This window comes from Mustela lutreola, chromosome 2 (assembly GCF_030435805.1).
Source record: "Mustela lutreola isolate mMusLut2 chromosome 2, mMusLut2.pri, whole genome shotgun sequence".
In the NCBI taxonomy this organism is placed as follows: domain Eukaryota; kingdom Metazoa; phylum Chordata; class Mammalia; order Carnivora; family Mustelidae; genus Mustela; species Mustela lutreola.
Window position 1 is genome coordinate 209,828,178 of NC_081291.1, and position 18,556 is coordinate 209,846,733.

General features: G+C 35.4%; 1 protein-coding gene across 13 annotated transcripts in view; it reads left to right on the forward strand.

Annotated features, from left to right (window-relative positions):
• USP16 (ubiquitin specific peptidase 16) overlaps positions 1 to 18,556 on the forward strand; it is a 30,092-nt gene that overhangs the window by 3,722 nt on the left and 7,814 nt on the right. For 4 of the 13 annotated variants that reach the window (XM_059164543.1, XM_059164537.1, XM_059164540.1 and 1 more), the window contains 12 exons: positions 2,410 to 2,511; positions 4,224 to 4,402; positions 8,303 to 8,406; positions 9,221 to 9,324; positions 10,269 to 10,453; positions 11,032 to 11,127; positions 11,728 to 11,858; positions 12,171 to 12,258; positions 13,337 to 13,415; positions 15,201 to 15,292; positions 15,638 to 15,694; positions 16,613 to 16,789. In XM_059164543.1, coding sequence (XP_059020526.1) covers positions 2,451 to 2,511; positions 4,224 to 4,402; positions 8,303 to 8,406; positions 9,221 to 9,324; positions 10,269 to 10,453; positions 11,032 to 11,127; positions 11,728 to 11,858; positions 12,171 to 12,258; positions 13,337 to 13,415; positions 15,201 to 15,292; positions 15,638 to 15,694; positions 16,613 to 16,789 — 1,353 coding nt within the window. In that variant the 5' untranslated portion in view covers positions 2,410 to 2,450. Of the gene's footprint in view, positions 1 to 343; positions 387 to 2,409; positions 2,512 to 4,223; positions 4,403 to 8,302; positions 8,407 to 9,220; positions 9,325 to 10,268; positions 10,454 to 11,031; positions 11,128 to 11,727; positions 11,859 to 12,170; positions 12,259 to 13,336; positions 13,416 to 15,200; positions 15,293 to 15,637; positions 15,695 to 16,612; positions 16,790 to 18,556 lie in introns of all 13 variants that reach the window. The other 9 variants (XM_059164547.1, XM_059164545.1, XM_059164548.1 and 6 more) reach the window with 5 other exon arrangements.

Consider the following 18,556-nt stretch of genomic DNA (forward strand, 5'->3'; position numbering starts at 1 on the left):
GTGTGGAGTCCTGTAAAGGGTAATTTGGTTGAGAAGCTGACTCTCATGTGAACTCACCTGAAAAACTTAATAGGTTTATTGATGTTTTATAGCTGATGGTACTTGACACTCTTTTTTCTAGGTTTATTTGATGGCCTTTATAGCGGCTAATGATTTATGGTAACGCTTTCCAAAGCTTTGAAGTTTCCTCTCACCGGAGTAGTTTACAGTTGTCAAGTTGGTCTTTGGTGTCGGGGCTACCGCAGTCCTCAAACCAGATTTGCTAATGCTGTCTTCACTACTGGAGACGTCTAAATTCTTTACCTTTTTGTTTTTCACCGGAACCTGTTTGCTTCATTCTTAGGTGTACCTACCTATGCACCTTATAATCGTCTTTTATATCTCAGGTACTATGCTCTTTTTCTGTTTCAGTGCAAGCAGTATTTCTTGGGAAGTATTATTATATGTACTAACACTGTATTGGATGCTTTAGGCAATTCAGAAGCGATGCCTAAAACCATTTCTTTCTCCTAGAACTTTAGATTCCAGATAGAGAAATAACACGTGTCCAGGTCAAAGATTTAAGAAGCAGCCCATGGGATTAGGGGACAAAAGCAAAAGCGCACGTTATAAAGGTTGGGAAACTTAAGTTGAGAGGTTTATTTATAGTAGAATGGTTGCCTAAGGCTTCATTGAAATGAATATCTTGGAGAAATGGTAAGATTTTGCTAGAGGAGAGAACATCCTAGCTAGAAATCAAAGTCTTAGAGGTGGGGCCACAGTGTTTTGGAGAGACTGGTTTGACGGGAAGGCAGAGAGTGGTGGTCTTGGAACTGAAAAATCTGTGTTTTAATTCCATCTCAGCCACTCTGTGATCTTTGGTCATTTTGTTTCTGAGTTTTTTCCTTTAGCAAAACGCTCCATTTAAAGGGTTGTGTAAAATCAAATAAGATAATGTTTATGAAATGGCTTTGGAGATTAAAAAAAAAAAAACGTGGTATAAGTAAACTTTACTGGTTCTTTGCTGAGAAGTAATGAGAATCAGGATTACCAGAGTACTGAGGACAATTTTTAAGGGACTGTAAGTGCACAGGTCAGAAGCATAGATATGATGAAAATGGTATTATTAGATGTATCTGGTACTGGAATGCAGCACAGATTACAGGGAGTTGGATTGAGGCAAGAGCTTGGGTACTGTTTCCTCCCCCCCTTAAAATCTCTAATTCTAGAGAAGATAAATTATTTAACATGTTATTTTAAGGGGATGAAATGTATGTAAAAAGTACCCTAGTTTTATATATGCCTGTATACTTTGTGTTGTTTTTGTTGTTAGTTAATTCGTTTATTTTGTAAACATGGAACCGTGTTAAATTTTAGATGATCCTTGGAAAGTTTACCTATTACTAGATGTGGCACTTCATATAAACCTTTTTGAATTAACTAACTAAACAAGTAAGAGCTAAAAGAGGAATATTTCTAAGACCTTAGCCACGACAGGATAACAGCTAAGTATCAGAATTAATTGGGAAGTGTTTTCAAAACCTGTCTCCCAGGTCCTGCTTTCCACTTAATGTAATCAGAATTTTAATAAACATCCCAGGTAAAATAATTACTATAGTCATTCAGGTGATTTTGACACCAAGTTATTTGATGTGAAGTACAGATTTTCAGAATCATTATTATTTAAAGTTAGGTAGATCTGTATGTACCTTCAGCACTTTTAATATATTCAAATTTTGAATTGTTAACTAAGGAGATGAAGGTTTGATGTGCAGCTAGATTTGTTATAGTCTTCCAAACTGATTTTGGCAGTAATATAATAATGTGAACAGTTGAGAATGCAGTTGTTATAAATTCTCAGTTAGCTAATACCCAGAGGGAATCCTGGTATGGAAAATGTGGAACAGTGGATCACTTTTTATATTTGGCTTTGAAATTTGTAAATTTTCTAACTCCCTTTAGTAGATTATCTTCAGAATTATTTCATATTTTTCTTGGAGAAATTATCAATTTGATTTGCATAGACTGCAAAGTTAAGAAAGATAGCTTAGGGGAACGTGATATTATTCTGTTTCAAAATGCCACCACCACTCCACATTCATGTAATGAAAAGCTGAATTCCTGGTAGTATAAAGTGCTGAGACTTTTAAAGATCTGTATAAGAAGACACAGATTCTTTCCTGACTCTTACACTTATTGCAAAACTCTTAATCTTACTAAGAATCAGTTTTCTAAGCTATGAAAAACAGGAGTAACACTTTCCTGTCTACTTCAGAATTCTTACTGAAAACTGGATGATATTTGTGAATGGTCTTTGTAAATTATAAAGTGTGATAGACGTAAAATATGTGGCTTAGTTACTATCGCCTAGAAAAATATAAAACATACTCTTTTTTTTTTTTGTCAAGCTAACTTTATCTTGTTTTCTAGATTGTTATTTTGTGTCAGTAAGTAATCCATAAAGTGCCAACATGGGAAAGAAACGGACAAAGGGAAAAACTGTTCCAATTGATGATTCTTCTGAATCTTTAGGTATATTTTACCAATTGAATCTTTAAAGTTATGTTTATATCCCTAAATGGACATATTTTAATATGTACAAATGGGATCAAAGTGTACATTATTGTTCTTTAATTTGCATTTTAACTTAATGTTTTTATTTACATGTCATTTAATCGTCTTGATGTTCTTAATGACATGATACTCCATTGATATAAAGGACCATGGGAACATATTTCATAATTTGGTAATTCCCCACTGTTAACACAAATTTAGGTAATCTTTAACTTTTCAGTGATATGAATGGAATGATAGTAAACATTTTTGTAGCTAAATCTCTTTGCACATCCAACTATCTTTTTAGTACAGATTTTACAAGTAGAATTGCAGAAATAAATGGCATAAATATTTTCAAGGCTCTTTTGCTTCCATAAAAATGCCCTTCAAATTTTTTTTACTAACAGGCCCCCTACCAGTGAAATAAAGAGCCCATTTCCCTTAACATTATCAACACTGGCTGGTATCATTTGTAAACATCTGCTGATTGTGTAGTTGAAAAAGAGTATTTTCTTTTTTTAGTTTGTGTTTCTTTAACTACCTGTTGAGATTTAGTAGTTTTTTATATGATCTCATTAGTTTTTATTTTCTCTGGGTGCAGGTTGAGTTCATTGTACAAAAGCTAAATGTGCCACTTGACTGGTTTCTGAACCTCTTGGGTCCCTGAAACAACTGAGGTGTTTTAGAGTGACTTGCAAAGCCCTTTACTGATCTGGTCCCAACAGGGTTTTCGGGCTCAGGTCCTGCTGTTCGTTTTTACACACGTGTGAGATGACAGTCTGAGGAGACAGTATGCACTTTGATATTTTATACCCTCATACTTTTGTTCATGGGATACGGCCTTTTCAGTTGTTCAGTCCCTGAGTTTATAGTTTATTAAGTGTGAGCTTTGAGGTCAGGAAGACCTGAGTCCAAATTCTGGCATAGCCATTCTGTAGTTATGTGATCTTGTGCACTAAATCTTAGTTTTCGCATCTGTCAGTGGGGATAGTAGTGTCTTTCTTTTAGGGGGATGTGAGAATTAAATGAGATCATGTATGCAAAAACATTTAGCACAGTGTCAAATTCATAGTAAGTGCTTAATATCAGAAAGCTTTCTCACTATAAATAAGGCTGTACAGATGTTACCTAGTCTAGGTAACCTTCATTGATTTTAGCCCTTTGTGTACTGCTATAGCACATTTTGGAGATACTGTTTTTGTTTGTTTTAACATTTTGGAGATTCTTATACATTTATTTATTTATTTATCTGCTTCTGCCAGAATACTACTCAAAGAGAGGAACTGTGGCTTGGTCTTTTTTAGGTTTTCTGACCCCATCACAGTGCTGGGTTTGCAATGGTTGTATTGTTGACTTAACAAAAGACCTCTTCATGAACCTTTTAAGATAAAGAGAATAATAATATGATAAAGGCCTTAATTGAAAGGAAACAGATAAATGAATTGAAGTGAATTTGGGAAGGTGATGTTTATACCTGGGACTTCAAAAAGCCAAAATTTAAAATTTGTATAGAATCTCTTTCTCACATCATCATAATATTCAAGTGTCAAACAGAAATTTAAACTTTCAGATTATCTAACAGTTTGTTTATAAATTCATTTTTGAAGTTCAGATGAAGGGTAGGTTTTGAGTTTAACTTCAGAAAGCCATTTTTATCTCACATACTCCTTTATTATTTGTTTTAATAGAACCTATGTGCAGACACATTAGAAAAGGATTGGAACAAGGTAATTTGAAAAGGGCTTTATTGAATGTGGAATGGAATATTTGCCAAGATTGTAAGACGGACAATAAAATAAAAGATAAATCTGAAGAAGAAACGGAAGAAAACCCTTCAATTTGGCTATGTCTTAAATGTGGGCATCAGGTATGCTTCGGTTTTGATCAATATGGGATTTTATAAAACTCTTTGAATTTATTTAGAAGGTGTTAGTAAAACCACAGTTTGGGTGAGTAGGCTGCCAGCTGGTTTAGGTCCTTTTTCCTGGAGAACAGATTGGGGACTGAGGTCTGTGTATATATGGTTTATTGGATAGTGTTCTCAAGTACCACAACCAGGAAGAGAGTTAGGGAGGCAAGATTAAGCAGAGGGAGAAGTTGAAGTAAGAGCCAGTACTATGGGGCCTCAGCTGATCCCATAATGAATTCTGGCCTTCAGAGGTGTCCTGAACTGAGTGAAGGGGCCAGGCCTTTGTACTTGTGCATGGACTAAACACTGGCTGTAGGATGCTGCTGGGGAGGGGAACTGACCTTGGGCAAGGCAGCTTCGTTACACTGAGGATAATTCCTGGGGATGGATAGATTGAGCTGTGAGCTGTCAGTAGGCCACGTTCGTGGCAGCTGGGGGAGTGAGTACCTGGGTTTTGGCATGGATGGTATCTAGGGGCAGAACAGCTCACAGTATTGCCATGGTACCAAAGGTCAGGTCTCTTTGTTATTGGTGGCAAGTTAAGTTCCTATGTTAGGCTACTGGGCTGGTCGGCATTCCTGTCATGAAGCTTCAAGATGAGGCAGAGGACTTTTTTTTTCTTTTTAATGGAATTTTTTTTTGAGATAATTATAGATTCATATACAGTATAAGAAGTAATATAGAGATATCCCTATATACATTGCCCCATTTCCTCCAGTGGAACTTTTTTTTTTTTTTTTTAAAGATTTTATTTATTCGAGAGAGAGCAAGTGAGAGAGAAAGAGCATAAGCTGGTGGGAGCTGGGAGGAGCAGTGGGAGATGGAGAAGCAGACTCTGCTGTGCCAGGAGCTCGATGGGGGCTCAATCCCAGGACCCGATCATGCCCTGAGCCGAAGGCAGACCATCTGAGCCACCCAGGCACCCTCAAAGTGGAATATTTTATGAAACTATAGTATAATATCACAACCAGGATGTTAATATTGATACAGTCCATTCACTTTTAAGCAGTTCTTCCTAGTTTTACTTCTCATTTGTGTGTATGTATGTTGTGCATGTGCGATTGTGTGTATTAAGTTCTGTGTAGTTTTGTCACCTGTCTAGATTCATGTTTCCACCAGCACAGTCAAGATACCAAATACTGTCAAATTACACAGATCTCTTGTGTTGCCCATGCTCCTGCCCCCTTTTTAAAGTAGGCTAATGCAGGGCTTGAACTCCCAACCCTGAGACCAAGACATGAGCTGAGATGAAGAGGCGGACGCTCAACCAGCTGAGCCATCCAGGCACCCCATATGTTGCCCTTTTAAAATTACACCCACGTCCCTACTGCCATCTCTCCCTCAAGCACCCCACAGCCACTCATCTGTTCCTTATTTCTAAAATTCTGTCATTTCAAAAATTTTATGTAAATGGAATCATACAGTATACAACATTTTTGGATTGGCTTTTTCACTTAGCATAATTGCCTTAAAAGTTACTAAATTGTGTTTAGTTCTTTTTTATTACTGCGTAGTATTCCATGCTATAGATGTACCACAGTTTATTTATTCTTCTGTTGAAGGACATCTGGTCTGCTCTCATACCAAATTTGGTGATTACAAATAAAGCTGCTATGAACATTTGTAAACAAATTTTTATAATTTCATTTTTTTGGAAAAATGTCTAAGAGTGCAATTACTGTTATGTACTAGTTGAATATCTAGTTTTTAAGAAACTGCCGAACTGTTTTCCAGAGTGTCCATTAATGTTTTATACTTCTACCTGCTCTGTATGAGTGATCAACTGTCTCTGCATTCTTGCTAGCATTCAGTATTGTCGCAGTTTATTTTTAACAGTTCTGATAGCAGAATAGTGCTATCTCATTGCAGTCAGACAATTTAAAAGTATTTGAATGTTGGGGCTTCCTGGGTGGCTCAGTTGGTTAAGCACCCAGCTCTTAATCTCAGCTCAGGTCTTGATTTCAGGGTCATGAGTTCAAGCACCCTGTACTAGGCTCCATGCTGAACGTGGAGCCTATTTAAAAAATAAAATTGAATGTTAGCAAAGAACACATTTATTATTTGTATTTGAAAGGTTTTCACTGAAGCTCTTAAATTTATAAAGTGAGAATGAATATATTTTCCTTTACCTTTTCCAGAATACATTTCCTATTATAAATTTTATTTTGCTATCTATTTAGTTCCTAAAGTTAAGATAATATCACTCTTAATTGTTAACTTTCGTCCTGCTATAGTCACCTTTTGCACTATTAGCAAGAGATTCTCAAAGGCTATCTTTTTTTTTTTTTTTTTTTTTTAAAGATTTTATTTATTTGACAGAGATGACAACCTCTCTTGGCAGAGAAGCAGGCAGAGAGAGAGGGAAGCAGGCTCCCTGTTGAGCAGAGAGCCCGATGTGGGGCTCGATCCCAGGACCCTGACATCATGACCTGAGCCAAAGGCAGAGGCTTAACCCACTGAGCCACCCAGGTGCCCTTTCAGCTGCTATCTTAAGACAAGTCATCTCATTCTAAGTTTCAAATAATCTCAAATGGTGTTAAGAAAACTTTTTTTCAAAATTAATAATCATTTATTTAGCATTGAATATTGAATGGGATAAATTAAATCAGTGGTATTGATACCATAGAAGATTAGAAGCCATTGATAAACAGTTCCCCTTCAAGGTATATTTTTAGCTTTATAGAAACAGGACCACTTCTGTAGTGCAATCTAAGAGAGTTTGTGGCCTAATTCAGATAGATACATAGTGAAGATATATTTCATAACAGTGACTTAACCAGCAAAAGACAGAAAATCTGGTCGTATTCTTTTATGACTAAGTCTATACATCTTGTAGGTGAAAAATCTCCCATTTGCTTGTTCAGTTAATGCGTATTGACCTCCTTCCATTTGCTAATTTTTTTTTGTTTTTTTTTTTGGTAGTAGAAGATTAATTCTGTTTTTGTATCTTCAGGATTTATAGTTCAGGGGAAGAAGGATATAAACATTAACAACTTTACTATGAAGTAGAACATAAGGAATGCCACCAGGAATTTACACCATGTTTTGTAGGAGTTTGTTTACAGCAAGCATACAGTGTTTTCTTATCCGGGAGGATAAACATAGGCTTCTGAGAGGAGGTGGTCTTTGAGCTAGACCTTGACAACTGGGTGGGATTTGATATAGGACAATATGAAAGTTAACTCCAGAAAGTAGGGTCAGATGGTATTAGGTTTGTTAATTAAAAGTTTGAAAGCAGGGGTGCCTGGGTGGCTCAATTGGTTATAACCGTCTGCCTGTGGCTCCGGTCATGATCCTGGGGTCCTGGGATTGAGTCCCACATGGGGTTCCTTGCTTGGCAGGGAGCCTGCTTCTCCCTCTGCCTACCTCTCTCTTTCTCTCTCTCACTCTGACAAATAAATAAAATCTTTAAAAAAAAGTAATAAAAAGTTTGAAAGCAATTCATAATTTTTGAATTGAGTATATGAACAGAAATTTGTTTCAGATACCATTAAGCTGAAAAAATATGTACGTGAAGAAAAAGTCAAAGTCAGGAAAATACCTAGGAAGCTGTTAAGTGGCTCACACTAGACCTAGTGAATGGCTCCTTAACGTGGTTTAGTTGGGACTAGAAAGGATAAGTTGGAGAGGAAGAATCCTTTGAGTGCACTGTTCCTAAATACCTTCTTGTTGAGATGTTTTCAGTTGCCTGTTCGTACTTAGCTTTTCACAAAATTGGTACTCTCTCTAGAGTCTAACATGTTATTTTAGAATTGTAAGAGTGAGAATTTTTCAAGCCATTTTCTTTTGCATTATGAATTATGAATTCTCTTTTTGTGAACTTTTGTGGCTGCGAGGTTTATGATTATGATTCTCTAGGGCTGTGGCAGAGATTCTCAGGAGCAACATGCCTTGAAGCACTATATGACACCAAGATCTGAACCTCATTGTCTGGTTCTCAGTTTGGACAACTGGAGTGTCTGGTAAGTTTCAACTCTATGCCTATCATTTGACTGGTAATTATTTGAAATGGGGGGATGGAGGTGTTTAAGGAGCAAGAAATTGGGGAATGGAGGTGTTTAAGGAGCAAGAAAGTTTAAATTTTTGTGGAATTTGTTTAAATACTGTCACTTTCAAAAGGCTTGAGAATGTGATATTTGAGAACCTTTTGCTTAGTATTGTACACACTTAGAAATTGTAGCATGTAGAAGACATGTGAATCTTCACCCGTTTGTTTTTCTTCTTGCTTGTGATATTATAAATGGCATGTGGTGGGTTATTATTTAAAATTTGGAACACTGAGAACAAATTTCAGATGAACTGAGAATATAGTAAAATTTTGGCAATGAATTTGCGTGAAAATAAATGTCAGACTGGTACATGTATTTCTTGTAACATCAAAACCAGTTTTCACATCTTTAAAAAACATTTACACAGCCGTGTTCACAGAACATCATCTGTCAATTTTAAAACTTGTGAATTTTAATGATGTAGGTCTGTATTTTGAAATATGTGTAGAAAAAACTTTTGACTCTAATATTGTAACTAGCCATTTCAGCAAAATGTTTGGAATTTTCCTATAGTATTTGTATGTAGCCACAGTTCTGGCTAATTTTACTAATAGTAAACCAGAGTTAACATGGGTAATCTTCTTCAAGAAACCACAGAGTTTTTATTTTCATTTTCTTTAATAGAATAATTTGGTGTTTACACATTTTTGGGTTCCAAGCATTATAATTTGTCCCCTTTTTTGGTTGTGTTTGTCACTTTTCTTCTCTGTGTTCTTTTGGGACACAGGTGTTACCTATGTGATGATGAGGTCCAGTATTGTAGTTCAAACAGATTGGGTCAGGTGGTTGATTATGTTAGAAAACAAGCTGGTACTACAACTCCAAAATCAGGTAAAATCATTTGTTTCTTAATGTACGCTGTAATGTTAACTTAATGTATCTATTTAATGTTAACTTAATGTTAATTTAGCTTAATTATTGAATGTATAATGTTAACTAATGTATCTTTATGTATCCATTAATGTATCTGTACTGCTCAGCATTACATATACCTTAATAAAATGAATTATGGTTGATTTCAAACAAACGAACTATTTTTGGTTAAGAATGTAAAACATTGGGAATATAAATTATTATCCTGTGTTGGAAGGGAATCTAAGAAATCATCTAGTCAGAGTCTGTGATGAGTCTGAAGTAATGGGCAGTGATGCCCTTTCTGTAGAGGGGGACTTGAGAGAGGCCTGCCTCATACTGACTTCATTTTGTTACATTTGTGTTTGGATAATACAAAAGTGAAGGCCAGCTATTTCTCAGTTTTTTTTCATGCATAATTAAGTTGATTGGGTTGGCATACATCATCTGCTTTAAACTTGTTTTGATTTTTACAGTCACAGAAGTATCTTTGTCCAGCCAGAATTATTTGTTCTTAACTTCAGGGTTCGTTTTTGACCTGTTCATTTAAAAATATATTTCATGTCCACATTCTTTACTTGATTGCTTTATACTCTAATTTCATAAGGTAGGATGTGCTCATTTATTAAAAAACGCCTTGCAGTAGAAAGGGGGAGGGTTTATACCAAACATACAGTGTTTGGTTTCATTTGTCAAACTAATGCTTCCATCACTTTCACATATTTTTTAGTGGTTTTTCTCTTGTGATGGTAATTTACTTACATTTATTAGAAAACATTTAAAATCAAACAGATGGGAATAATGATGTTAGGTAAAATTTCACAAATTCTAGTACTCTGTCCCAAGTATAACTTTGCATTTGGTATAGTTGTATCATACATTTTGCTGAATCGCTTTTTCTTTCCTTTTTCTTCCCCTTAAAGCAGCAAAAGATGGTAACATTGAACTCGAAAATAAAAAATTAGAAAAAGAGAGTAAAAATGAACAAGAGCGAGAAAAAAAGGAAAATATGACTAAAGAAAATCCTTCCACTAATTCTGCTACCCAAATAACTGTGAAAGGACTCAGTAATTTAGGAAATACATGTTTCTTCAATGCAGTTATGCAGGTGCCAACGTTAATTTTTTTTCCCCTCTATAAAACTTTTTTCCCTCACATTATAGGATGTTCTTGCATACTTCTTATTATAGTATTAATTTTTTTCCCCAAGTAATTTATTTCTGGGTTTTCGAAGAATACTTCAGGAACTGTTGACTTTATATGACAGTAAAACACTGTGCTAAGCATTGCATGCATTAGAATTCAAAATAAACATTGACCCTGGCTTCAAGGAACTCGTACTCAAACGTTGGGGAAGCACAGGATAACCTAGTACCGAAACAAATACCTACTTACAGATGGTGGTAATGGTAATGTAACTACTTCATGTTAGATAGTAGGCAGTGCCCTTTTGGGGGTGATGACTAAGCTCTGAACTGAAGAACTTATGAGCCAAATAAAGTGGGGGGAAAAGAGCATGCTGCTACTTTTTGTTTCCTGAGCTCGATACAATAAAGACTGCAGTGTTGATAGTAGTTTTCTGTTTTGATAGAATAGACAGTTAAACTGTTTAAATATTTTAGTGATAAATTAAATATTTGATTTGCTTTGAAATAAATTTCCTTTTGTTTCCATTCCATATTCCAGAATTTGTCACAAACACCAGTGCTGAGAGAACTACTAAAAGAAGTAAAAATGTCCGGAACAATTGTAAAAATTGAACCTCCTGATTTGGCACTAACTGTATGTACTTAAAGATTTTCTTTTACAATCAGTAATTCTCCTCTCTGAATATCTGCATTCTAAATTATTTTAAAGAATTTATGCTCATTTTCACCTTTTTTTACTTGTTTTGTTTGCTTTTACTTTAGACTACTGAGTGAAACATTTTCAGGCTAATAGATTAAGCCTTTAGATTTATTTGCTACATGTATGCAATGTTGTGCTGTGCTCTGGTGTTTGGTGTAATTCTTGGGAAAGCTGTTGATAGGCATGAAGCCCTAGGCATGCATTATTATTTTCAACAGCTTTTCAGGTGGCTCAAATTGTGTGTAGTAAAATGAATTTTATCCTGTCCGTTTTTATTATTCACATTTTGCTCTGGCTCTTTCGATTCTTAGGTGGTCTACTCCTGATATTCTAAAACTAAAACAGTAGAACTGATTTTTTCATAAGTAGTCAATGAACAGAAACTTTCTACATCTTTTGATGTACGTTTTTTGAAGTTTTAAATGTGACCGCTCTATCAGGAACATTGGCAATAGCAGTTGATTAGCTACATTTTGGTAACATAAATGATTCCAAACTTTGACTGAAGAAAGTAATTTTTATTCCCATATTCAGGAACCCTTAGAAATAAACCTTGAGCCTCCAGGCCCTCTTACTTTAGCCATGAGCCAGTTTCTTAATGAGATGCAAGAGACCAAAAAGGGAATCGTGACACCTAAAGAACTCTTTTCTCAGGTCTGTAAAAAGTGAGTATCTGCTTTGATTTTGTTTTCAGTGCATCAGTAAGATGCTGAGAAATAATATGAAAAACTCAATAGCATTAAAGTCAATCCAGTATATATATTACAGCATGGTTTATTTCATTTGGATTAAAAAACATGAACTTCATGTGAAAATTAAATCTACTAAGGGTGTTGTCAAAACTGAATGGAAATTTTGAGAAAGTACATTACTCTTGAGATTTGGAATGTGATCCTAAGATTTTGTAAAAATAGTTTCATATTTTAGTAGACTCATCATTGTTTTTCTGTCTTTTCTTCTTTTTTTTTTTTCTGTAGAGCAGTACGGTTTAAAGGCTATCAGCAACAAGACAGCCAGGAGCTGCTTCGGTATTTATTGGATGGAATGAGAGCAGAAGAACAACAAGTTAGCATATTTTGACCAGTATAATTTATAATCCCATCTTCATTAACTTGTCCGGAATTTAACATCTGAAGGCTTATTAATTAAAGCAATGAAAACTAGTTATTGAGGCCATTGTATTTAAAATTTTTTTTCCACACCAGTGTTTTCAACTGGTATATTTTAATCAGTAAAATGAATGTAGAGAGTTAGAAATGATTCTCCTTTTCATGTTGCTCTGTTTTCCTTGGTGGCTAGGGCATTAATATTCTTTAGGAGCTGTTCTATAGTACTAGCCTATGCCAGGAGTGCTCCAGAGTATTGGAAAATGTTTCTCCCAAAACAGTTCCCAGTTGCAGCGCATTCTTACTCTTGCTCTGAGTGTGATTTAACACCGCTTTTTGAGTCTAGGAAGTATGCTCACTTTTAAGAGTCAGGGAATGTAGTTACGTTTTTAAATGTTTGTAAATTGCCAGATGTAAAGTAATGTATTTGGGGATGTTGAGTATGATTAATAATAGTAATATGAGTAAAAACAAGGGATAACTAGTGATGACATTTATTTTGCTCTTATTTTATATCAAGCATTGTTTTTAGAATTTTGTGTGAGTTATCTTACTTGGTCCTCCCAACCTTTCTCTGAGGTGGATGCTGTTAATCATTTTCTCATTCCATAGACTGTGAAGCTAGGGTGTAAATAAGATTCAGGACCTGGTTCAAGGTCACCCTGTAATGGTGGCTCTCGGCTTTGAATGCTGGATTCCCCTATAGCTCTCATTTAAACAGTCTGCTTCTAGGACATAATATTTCAGTGGTCTTTCCAAAGGAGGTGGGCATGGGCTCAAATGCTTTGGTTTGAATAGATTAAAATCTTAAAGTAAGACAGTGCCTTTGTGTAGGGGTTAGTGATTGTTTTGTAATTTTTTTAGCTCCTTGAATTAATTTAAAAAATGTGACCTTAGAAATAACTAATTTTTATTCAGTAAGTTTGGGGAGCTAATTCTTGATCACTTTCTTGACTTGATTACATATTTTCTAGGGAAAATAACTATAAAACTTTAAAAATTTAATAGTATATATATATCCATTTTATTACTTTTAGAGAGTGAGTAAAGGAATTCTTAAAGCATTTGGTAATTCTACTGAAAAATTGGATGAAGAACTAAAAAATAAAGTTAAAGGTAATGTCTGACTTTTTGAACTAACACACTATAGTTGAATTCTTCTGTAACTTAGGACAAGATTGCTGGCACTTTTATTTCAAATTCAGTTATTAACATAATTTTTCTTTATCACCATTGATTTAGAAAAATAATTTATACTCCAAAGGGGAATATTTTTGAAAAATTTAACTTTGGTGTATTTTTATGCAGTATTATAGTGAAATTTAAAAAGATAGAGCTAAAATGAGATCAGTTTTGTTTTTCAAAAGCTTACACAGTTGACACTTGAACAATGCAGAGGTTAAGGACACCAGTTTCTTCTCATCCCCATTCCTGCACAGTTGAAAATCTATTTATGACTTTTGACTCTCCAAAAACATCACTATTAATGGTTTACTGTTGACCAGAAGCCTTACTGATAACCTAAGTGGAAAAGTAACATGTATTTTTTTTGTAATATGTATTATGTATGGCATTCTTACATAAAGTTAATTAGAGGAAAGAAAATGTTATTGAGAAAACCATAAGGAAGTGAAAATACATTTTTAGTACTGTGCTGTATTTATTGAAAAGATTCGCATATAGGTGGACCCACAAAGTTCAGACCCACACAGTTCAACACAGTGTTGTTCAAAGGTCAACTATATTTCTAATGAGCAGTGATATGTGAGTTACACTTGTCTGTGTGAATTGTCAGTAACTGGTTTGTTAATCATGGAGCCAACTTCATTATTATTGTGTGGCATTTAAAGATTTAAAACAGACCAGTCCGATAGAACTTTCTGTGATAATGGAACTCTTCCGTATTTATGCTGATAGAGTAGCCACTAGACATATGTGGCCATTTAGCTCCTGAAATGTCACTGGGGTGGTTGAGGGGCTAAACTTTTACTTTTATTTAATTTTAATTTAAATCATCACAAGTGACTAGTGGTTACTATATTGTAAAACACGATTTTTTGTTTTGTTTTGTTTTGGTTTTGTGAGGCTTGAATGCAGGGCCCTAAGATCAAAAGTCAGGTGCTCTACTGATGGAGCCAGCCAGGCACCCCTTTGAAGCACAGTTTAGAATCAACACATAGCACCTGTTTGCCTCCTTAGTGTCCTTTAGGGCCGGGCCAGTAGCAGAGAGAATCCTGCCCTGCTGGCGCTGTTGTCATCAAGTGTGTTTCTGTATAAATGGACACACTTACCATTGGAATAAGGCTTATATATTTCACGTATTTAGAAAATTGGGTGACCAGGTGGTAAAATTGTCTTATTCTAAACTTCTGAAGATTATTTCTGGGAACATAGAAAAAATAAAAAGAAGATTTTGTCTGAAACATTTTCCTAGTGTTTTTGTTTGTTTGTTTTTTGATTTGATTTTGAATGGAGTTCAGTCTTAGAGTTTAAAAGTTTATGGGCATTCTCTCCTCAGTTTGCTGCTGAATATCATGAGAGTGGCAGAGCTAGAAGTGGTCTAGAGTATCGTCCAGCTTGGCCCCATCTGTTCATTTTACTAGTGGGATATTGACATGTAGAAGGTCTCACTGACTTGCACGGTTTATTTTCCACTGACCCGATCTAGGATAAGAACTTTTTCTTTTTCATGAGACATGATTGTGTTAAATTGTGTTATGCTCAAAAGCAGAGTATTTGCTGCTGACTACGGCATAAAATAAAATGGTAATTATGAACAGAGAAAACCTGTGGGATAGGAAATTAAAAATAAAATTTTAAGGTTAGATAGGTAAGTAAATAGTTTTAACTTATTCTGTTAATTACGTAAGGGTAATTGATAAACCTTTTTTCCCCTTCTAGATTATGAAAAGAAAAAATCTGTACCAAGTTTTGTGGACCGCATCTTTGGTGGTGAACTAACTAGTACAATCATGTGTGATGAATGCAGAACTGTAAGTTGATGTAATGTGGACTGGATTTATTCATTAATATTAATAGATTGTATTTCATCGGTTGTATCTTTCAAAAACAGAAGTATCTAGTTTCATAAGGTTTTCTCTTTTGGGCTGTGCAAATCTTCATAGTTCTTTCCTGGGACTGTGAGCACTCCTTATGTCTGAAAGAAGTTAGTTTAACATTTCAAGTTATTTCTCCTAACCCAAAGCCCTCAACATTGTAATTTTTTATTTTGTTAAGAATTTATTTTAAAATGTAACCCCCCACTGTAATCTTACTATATAATGTCTAAAATGAATCTTTTCCTTCCTTTTTACATTTATCTGTTTTGGTTGATTAAGGTCTCCTTGGTTCATGAATCTTTCCTTGATTTGTCTCTACCAGTTTTAGATGATCAGGTAAGACCTACTGAGTGTATTTTGTTTAAGTAGATTTTTTTCCTCCCTGTGTTAGATTTTATGAGGGAAGCCTTGTCACTCTTTTCCAAGTTTGTACATTAACCCTTGGAGGAATTTTTTGAAATGTATTTGAGACAGAAGAATTTTAAAGATTTGAATGGAAATTGGGGTAAATATTATTTTATTTTAAAAAAGTATAGATAGTGTGTCTAGAATTCTTTATGGATTATTAGCTTGATTGGTAGACCTATAGGGAAAGTGTTTTCTTTATACTAAAAATTAAATTTTTTCGTTATTTAAGACTAAACATAAATCCCTTAAAGTCTTCATTCAGTTCATGCATGTTAATAGATAGTATCTCAGTTTTAAGCCATATCAATTCGGCTTCATCAACTAGTGGTTGGAAAAAAGAAAGCCTGTTATGAATATTGGATAAATTGTTATTCAGCTTCATATGAATTCAGGGTCTGTTTAATCTGTGTTACTTAGTGATTAAAGTCTTACCAAATTTACTTTATTTTCCCTTTTTCTAAAATTCTCATTTACATGGGAAGAAGGAAAAGGATAAAAAGGAATGCCTGTAGTGGGACAAGTAAATAAACCACTGATAAACAGAGAGCGCAGTTAGAAAGTGGCATAATTACTGTAGGAGGCAGCACATATCTTAATAAAATGCATGATATTCCTTTCAATTTTACTGGCATGAGAAGCTGCCTTTTTTACTGTTTTGTTTGTTGGCTTGTTTTCTCAGTATGTAAGATTGTCCTAGTATTTGAGATGAATGAGTTTGTCCTAGATATAGTTTCAAACATTGTAGAAAGTAAAACCAATATGAAATAGGAGTAGAAAAATACTTAGGTAACATGAAATCTCTTCACCAAATAGTTGTAAAATTTTATTTTTGGCTCATATTTTAAGAGTGGTAAGAAAAGTATAAATGATAAAAATTTGAAAAAGACCATGGAAGATGAAGATAAAGAGAGTGAGGAGGAGAAAGACAATGATAGTTACATCAAAGAAAGGAGTGACATTCCATCGGGAACAAGTAAGCACTTACAGAAGAAAGCAAAGAAGCAAGCCAAAAAGCAAGCCAAGGTGGGTAACTGGGAAGAAAACTATGCTTTTCTAATTTTATATTTGCAACTATTGAGTCTGAAGTCTGAATGACCAAAAGAAAATGTTGTGCTTTTGTGTTTTTAAAATCTTGTGTTGCTTGTGAGACCTTTCCTTTTTTTAGAAGGAGAGAGCAGAAGCTGGGGGGGGGTGGGCGGGGGGGGGGGGACATAGTAGGGGGTGGAGAAAGAGAATCCCAAGCAAGCTCCATGCCAGCCCAGCATGGAGACCCTGTGGGGCTCTATCTCATGACCCTGAGATCATGACCTGAACCAAAATCAAGAGACAGGTATCAAACTGACTGAGCCACCTGCACACCCGTATTTGTGAAAACTTTTAGGAGTTGTAGTTCATTTTTAATAATTTTTTGAGTTCTTAATACATTGACTTTCAAAAATTTAAAAATATATAAAGATGCACAAAGTACCCCTCCAGCTCTGTCCTTTCATGACATAGATAACCACTTGCATTAGTTTCGTATGTGTCCTTCTGGAGTTTCTTTTGAAAAATATGGTCAAATACAAATATGTAGTCTTTTTTCCTCCTAATTTTTTTTTTTTTAAGATTTTTTTTATTTATTTGATAGAGATCACAAGTAGGCAGAGAGGCAGGCAGAGAGAGGGGGGAAGCAGGCTCCCTGCTGAGCAGAGAGCCCGATATGGGGCTCGATCCCAGGACAGCGGGATCATGACCTGAGCCGAAGGCAGAGGCTTTAACCCACTGCCCAGGCGCCCCCCCCCCCCCAATTTTTAAAGAAATTATACACACTGTTCTGGATCCTTTGTTTTAGTTGGGTTGTGCTTAGTTGGGTTCTTGGAGATTTTTCCACTTCAGGACACAAAGATTCTGTTGTTTTAAACAGCAGTACAGTATTCTCCTTTATAGATGTCCTGTAGCTCATTTCACTGTTTCTCTATTGATTTAGGCTGTCTGTAGTCTTTGCTCTCTAATAACCAGTGCTGCAGTGAATAATCCTGTACGCCTGTCATCAGTACGGCACATTTTGAGAAGAGGGATGGCGTTTGTAATTTTGATAGATGTACCTAATTGCCCTCCACAAAGGCTGTACCAATTTATATTTCCACCAGCAACAATGAGATTTGCTGTTTCTCCTTAACCTTGACAGAAGTGTGTTATCAAACTTCTGGATTTCTGCTGGTTTCATAGATGGAAAATAATTTCTCAATGCAGTTTATTTTCCATTTATTTTAATATAAGTATGTTTTTATGTTTGAGCCTTTTGGGTTCCCTTTTCTTTGCAGTATTTGCTTATATCCTTTCTCCATTTTTCTTTCATGTTCTAACTGTTTGTAGCTGAGGCACACGGGAAAATGTTTGTGTCCTGTGTGTGTCCTTCAGCCTTCTGCTATTACAGATTAGCCGCACGGGACTGTCATCTTACCTGGAGTCTGTAGGCATTCCAGTGACAGTAGTGGTGATGAAATGCCTTTCTCCCCACTCTGCTTGTAAATAGGCTGCAAATGGCAGATCAGAATGCTTTTAGGAGGGAAGTCCTTTATTGTCCTCTGTTCGTGAGGCTTCCTTGCTTCCTCTCTAATTTGGGGCCATTTATTTCCTGGGATGTTTTCCTCCATCCTGCCCAAAACAGTCCTGTACTTGTGCATCCTGGAGTTTTCAGTTTGTATTTTCTTCCCTCAGTACAACCTTGGACACACGTGGATACATTGCTTCCTGCTCTCTTTGTAGTCCTCTCCCCACGTGGTTTCCTACTTGGCTGCTTCGATTTGG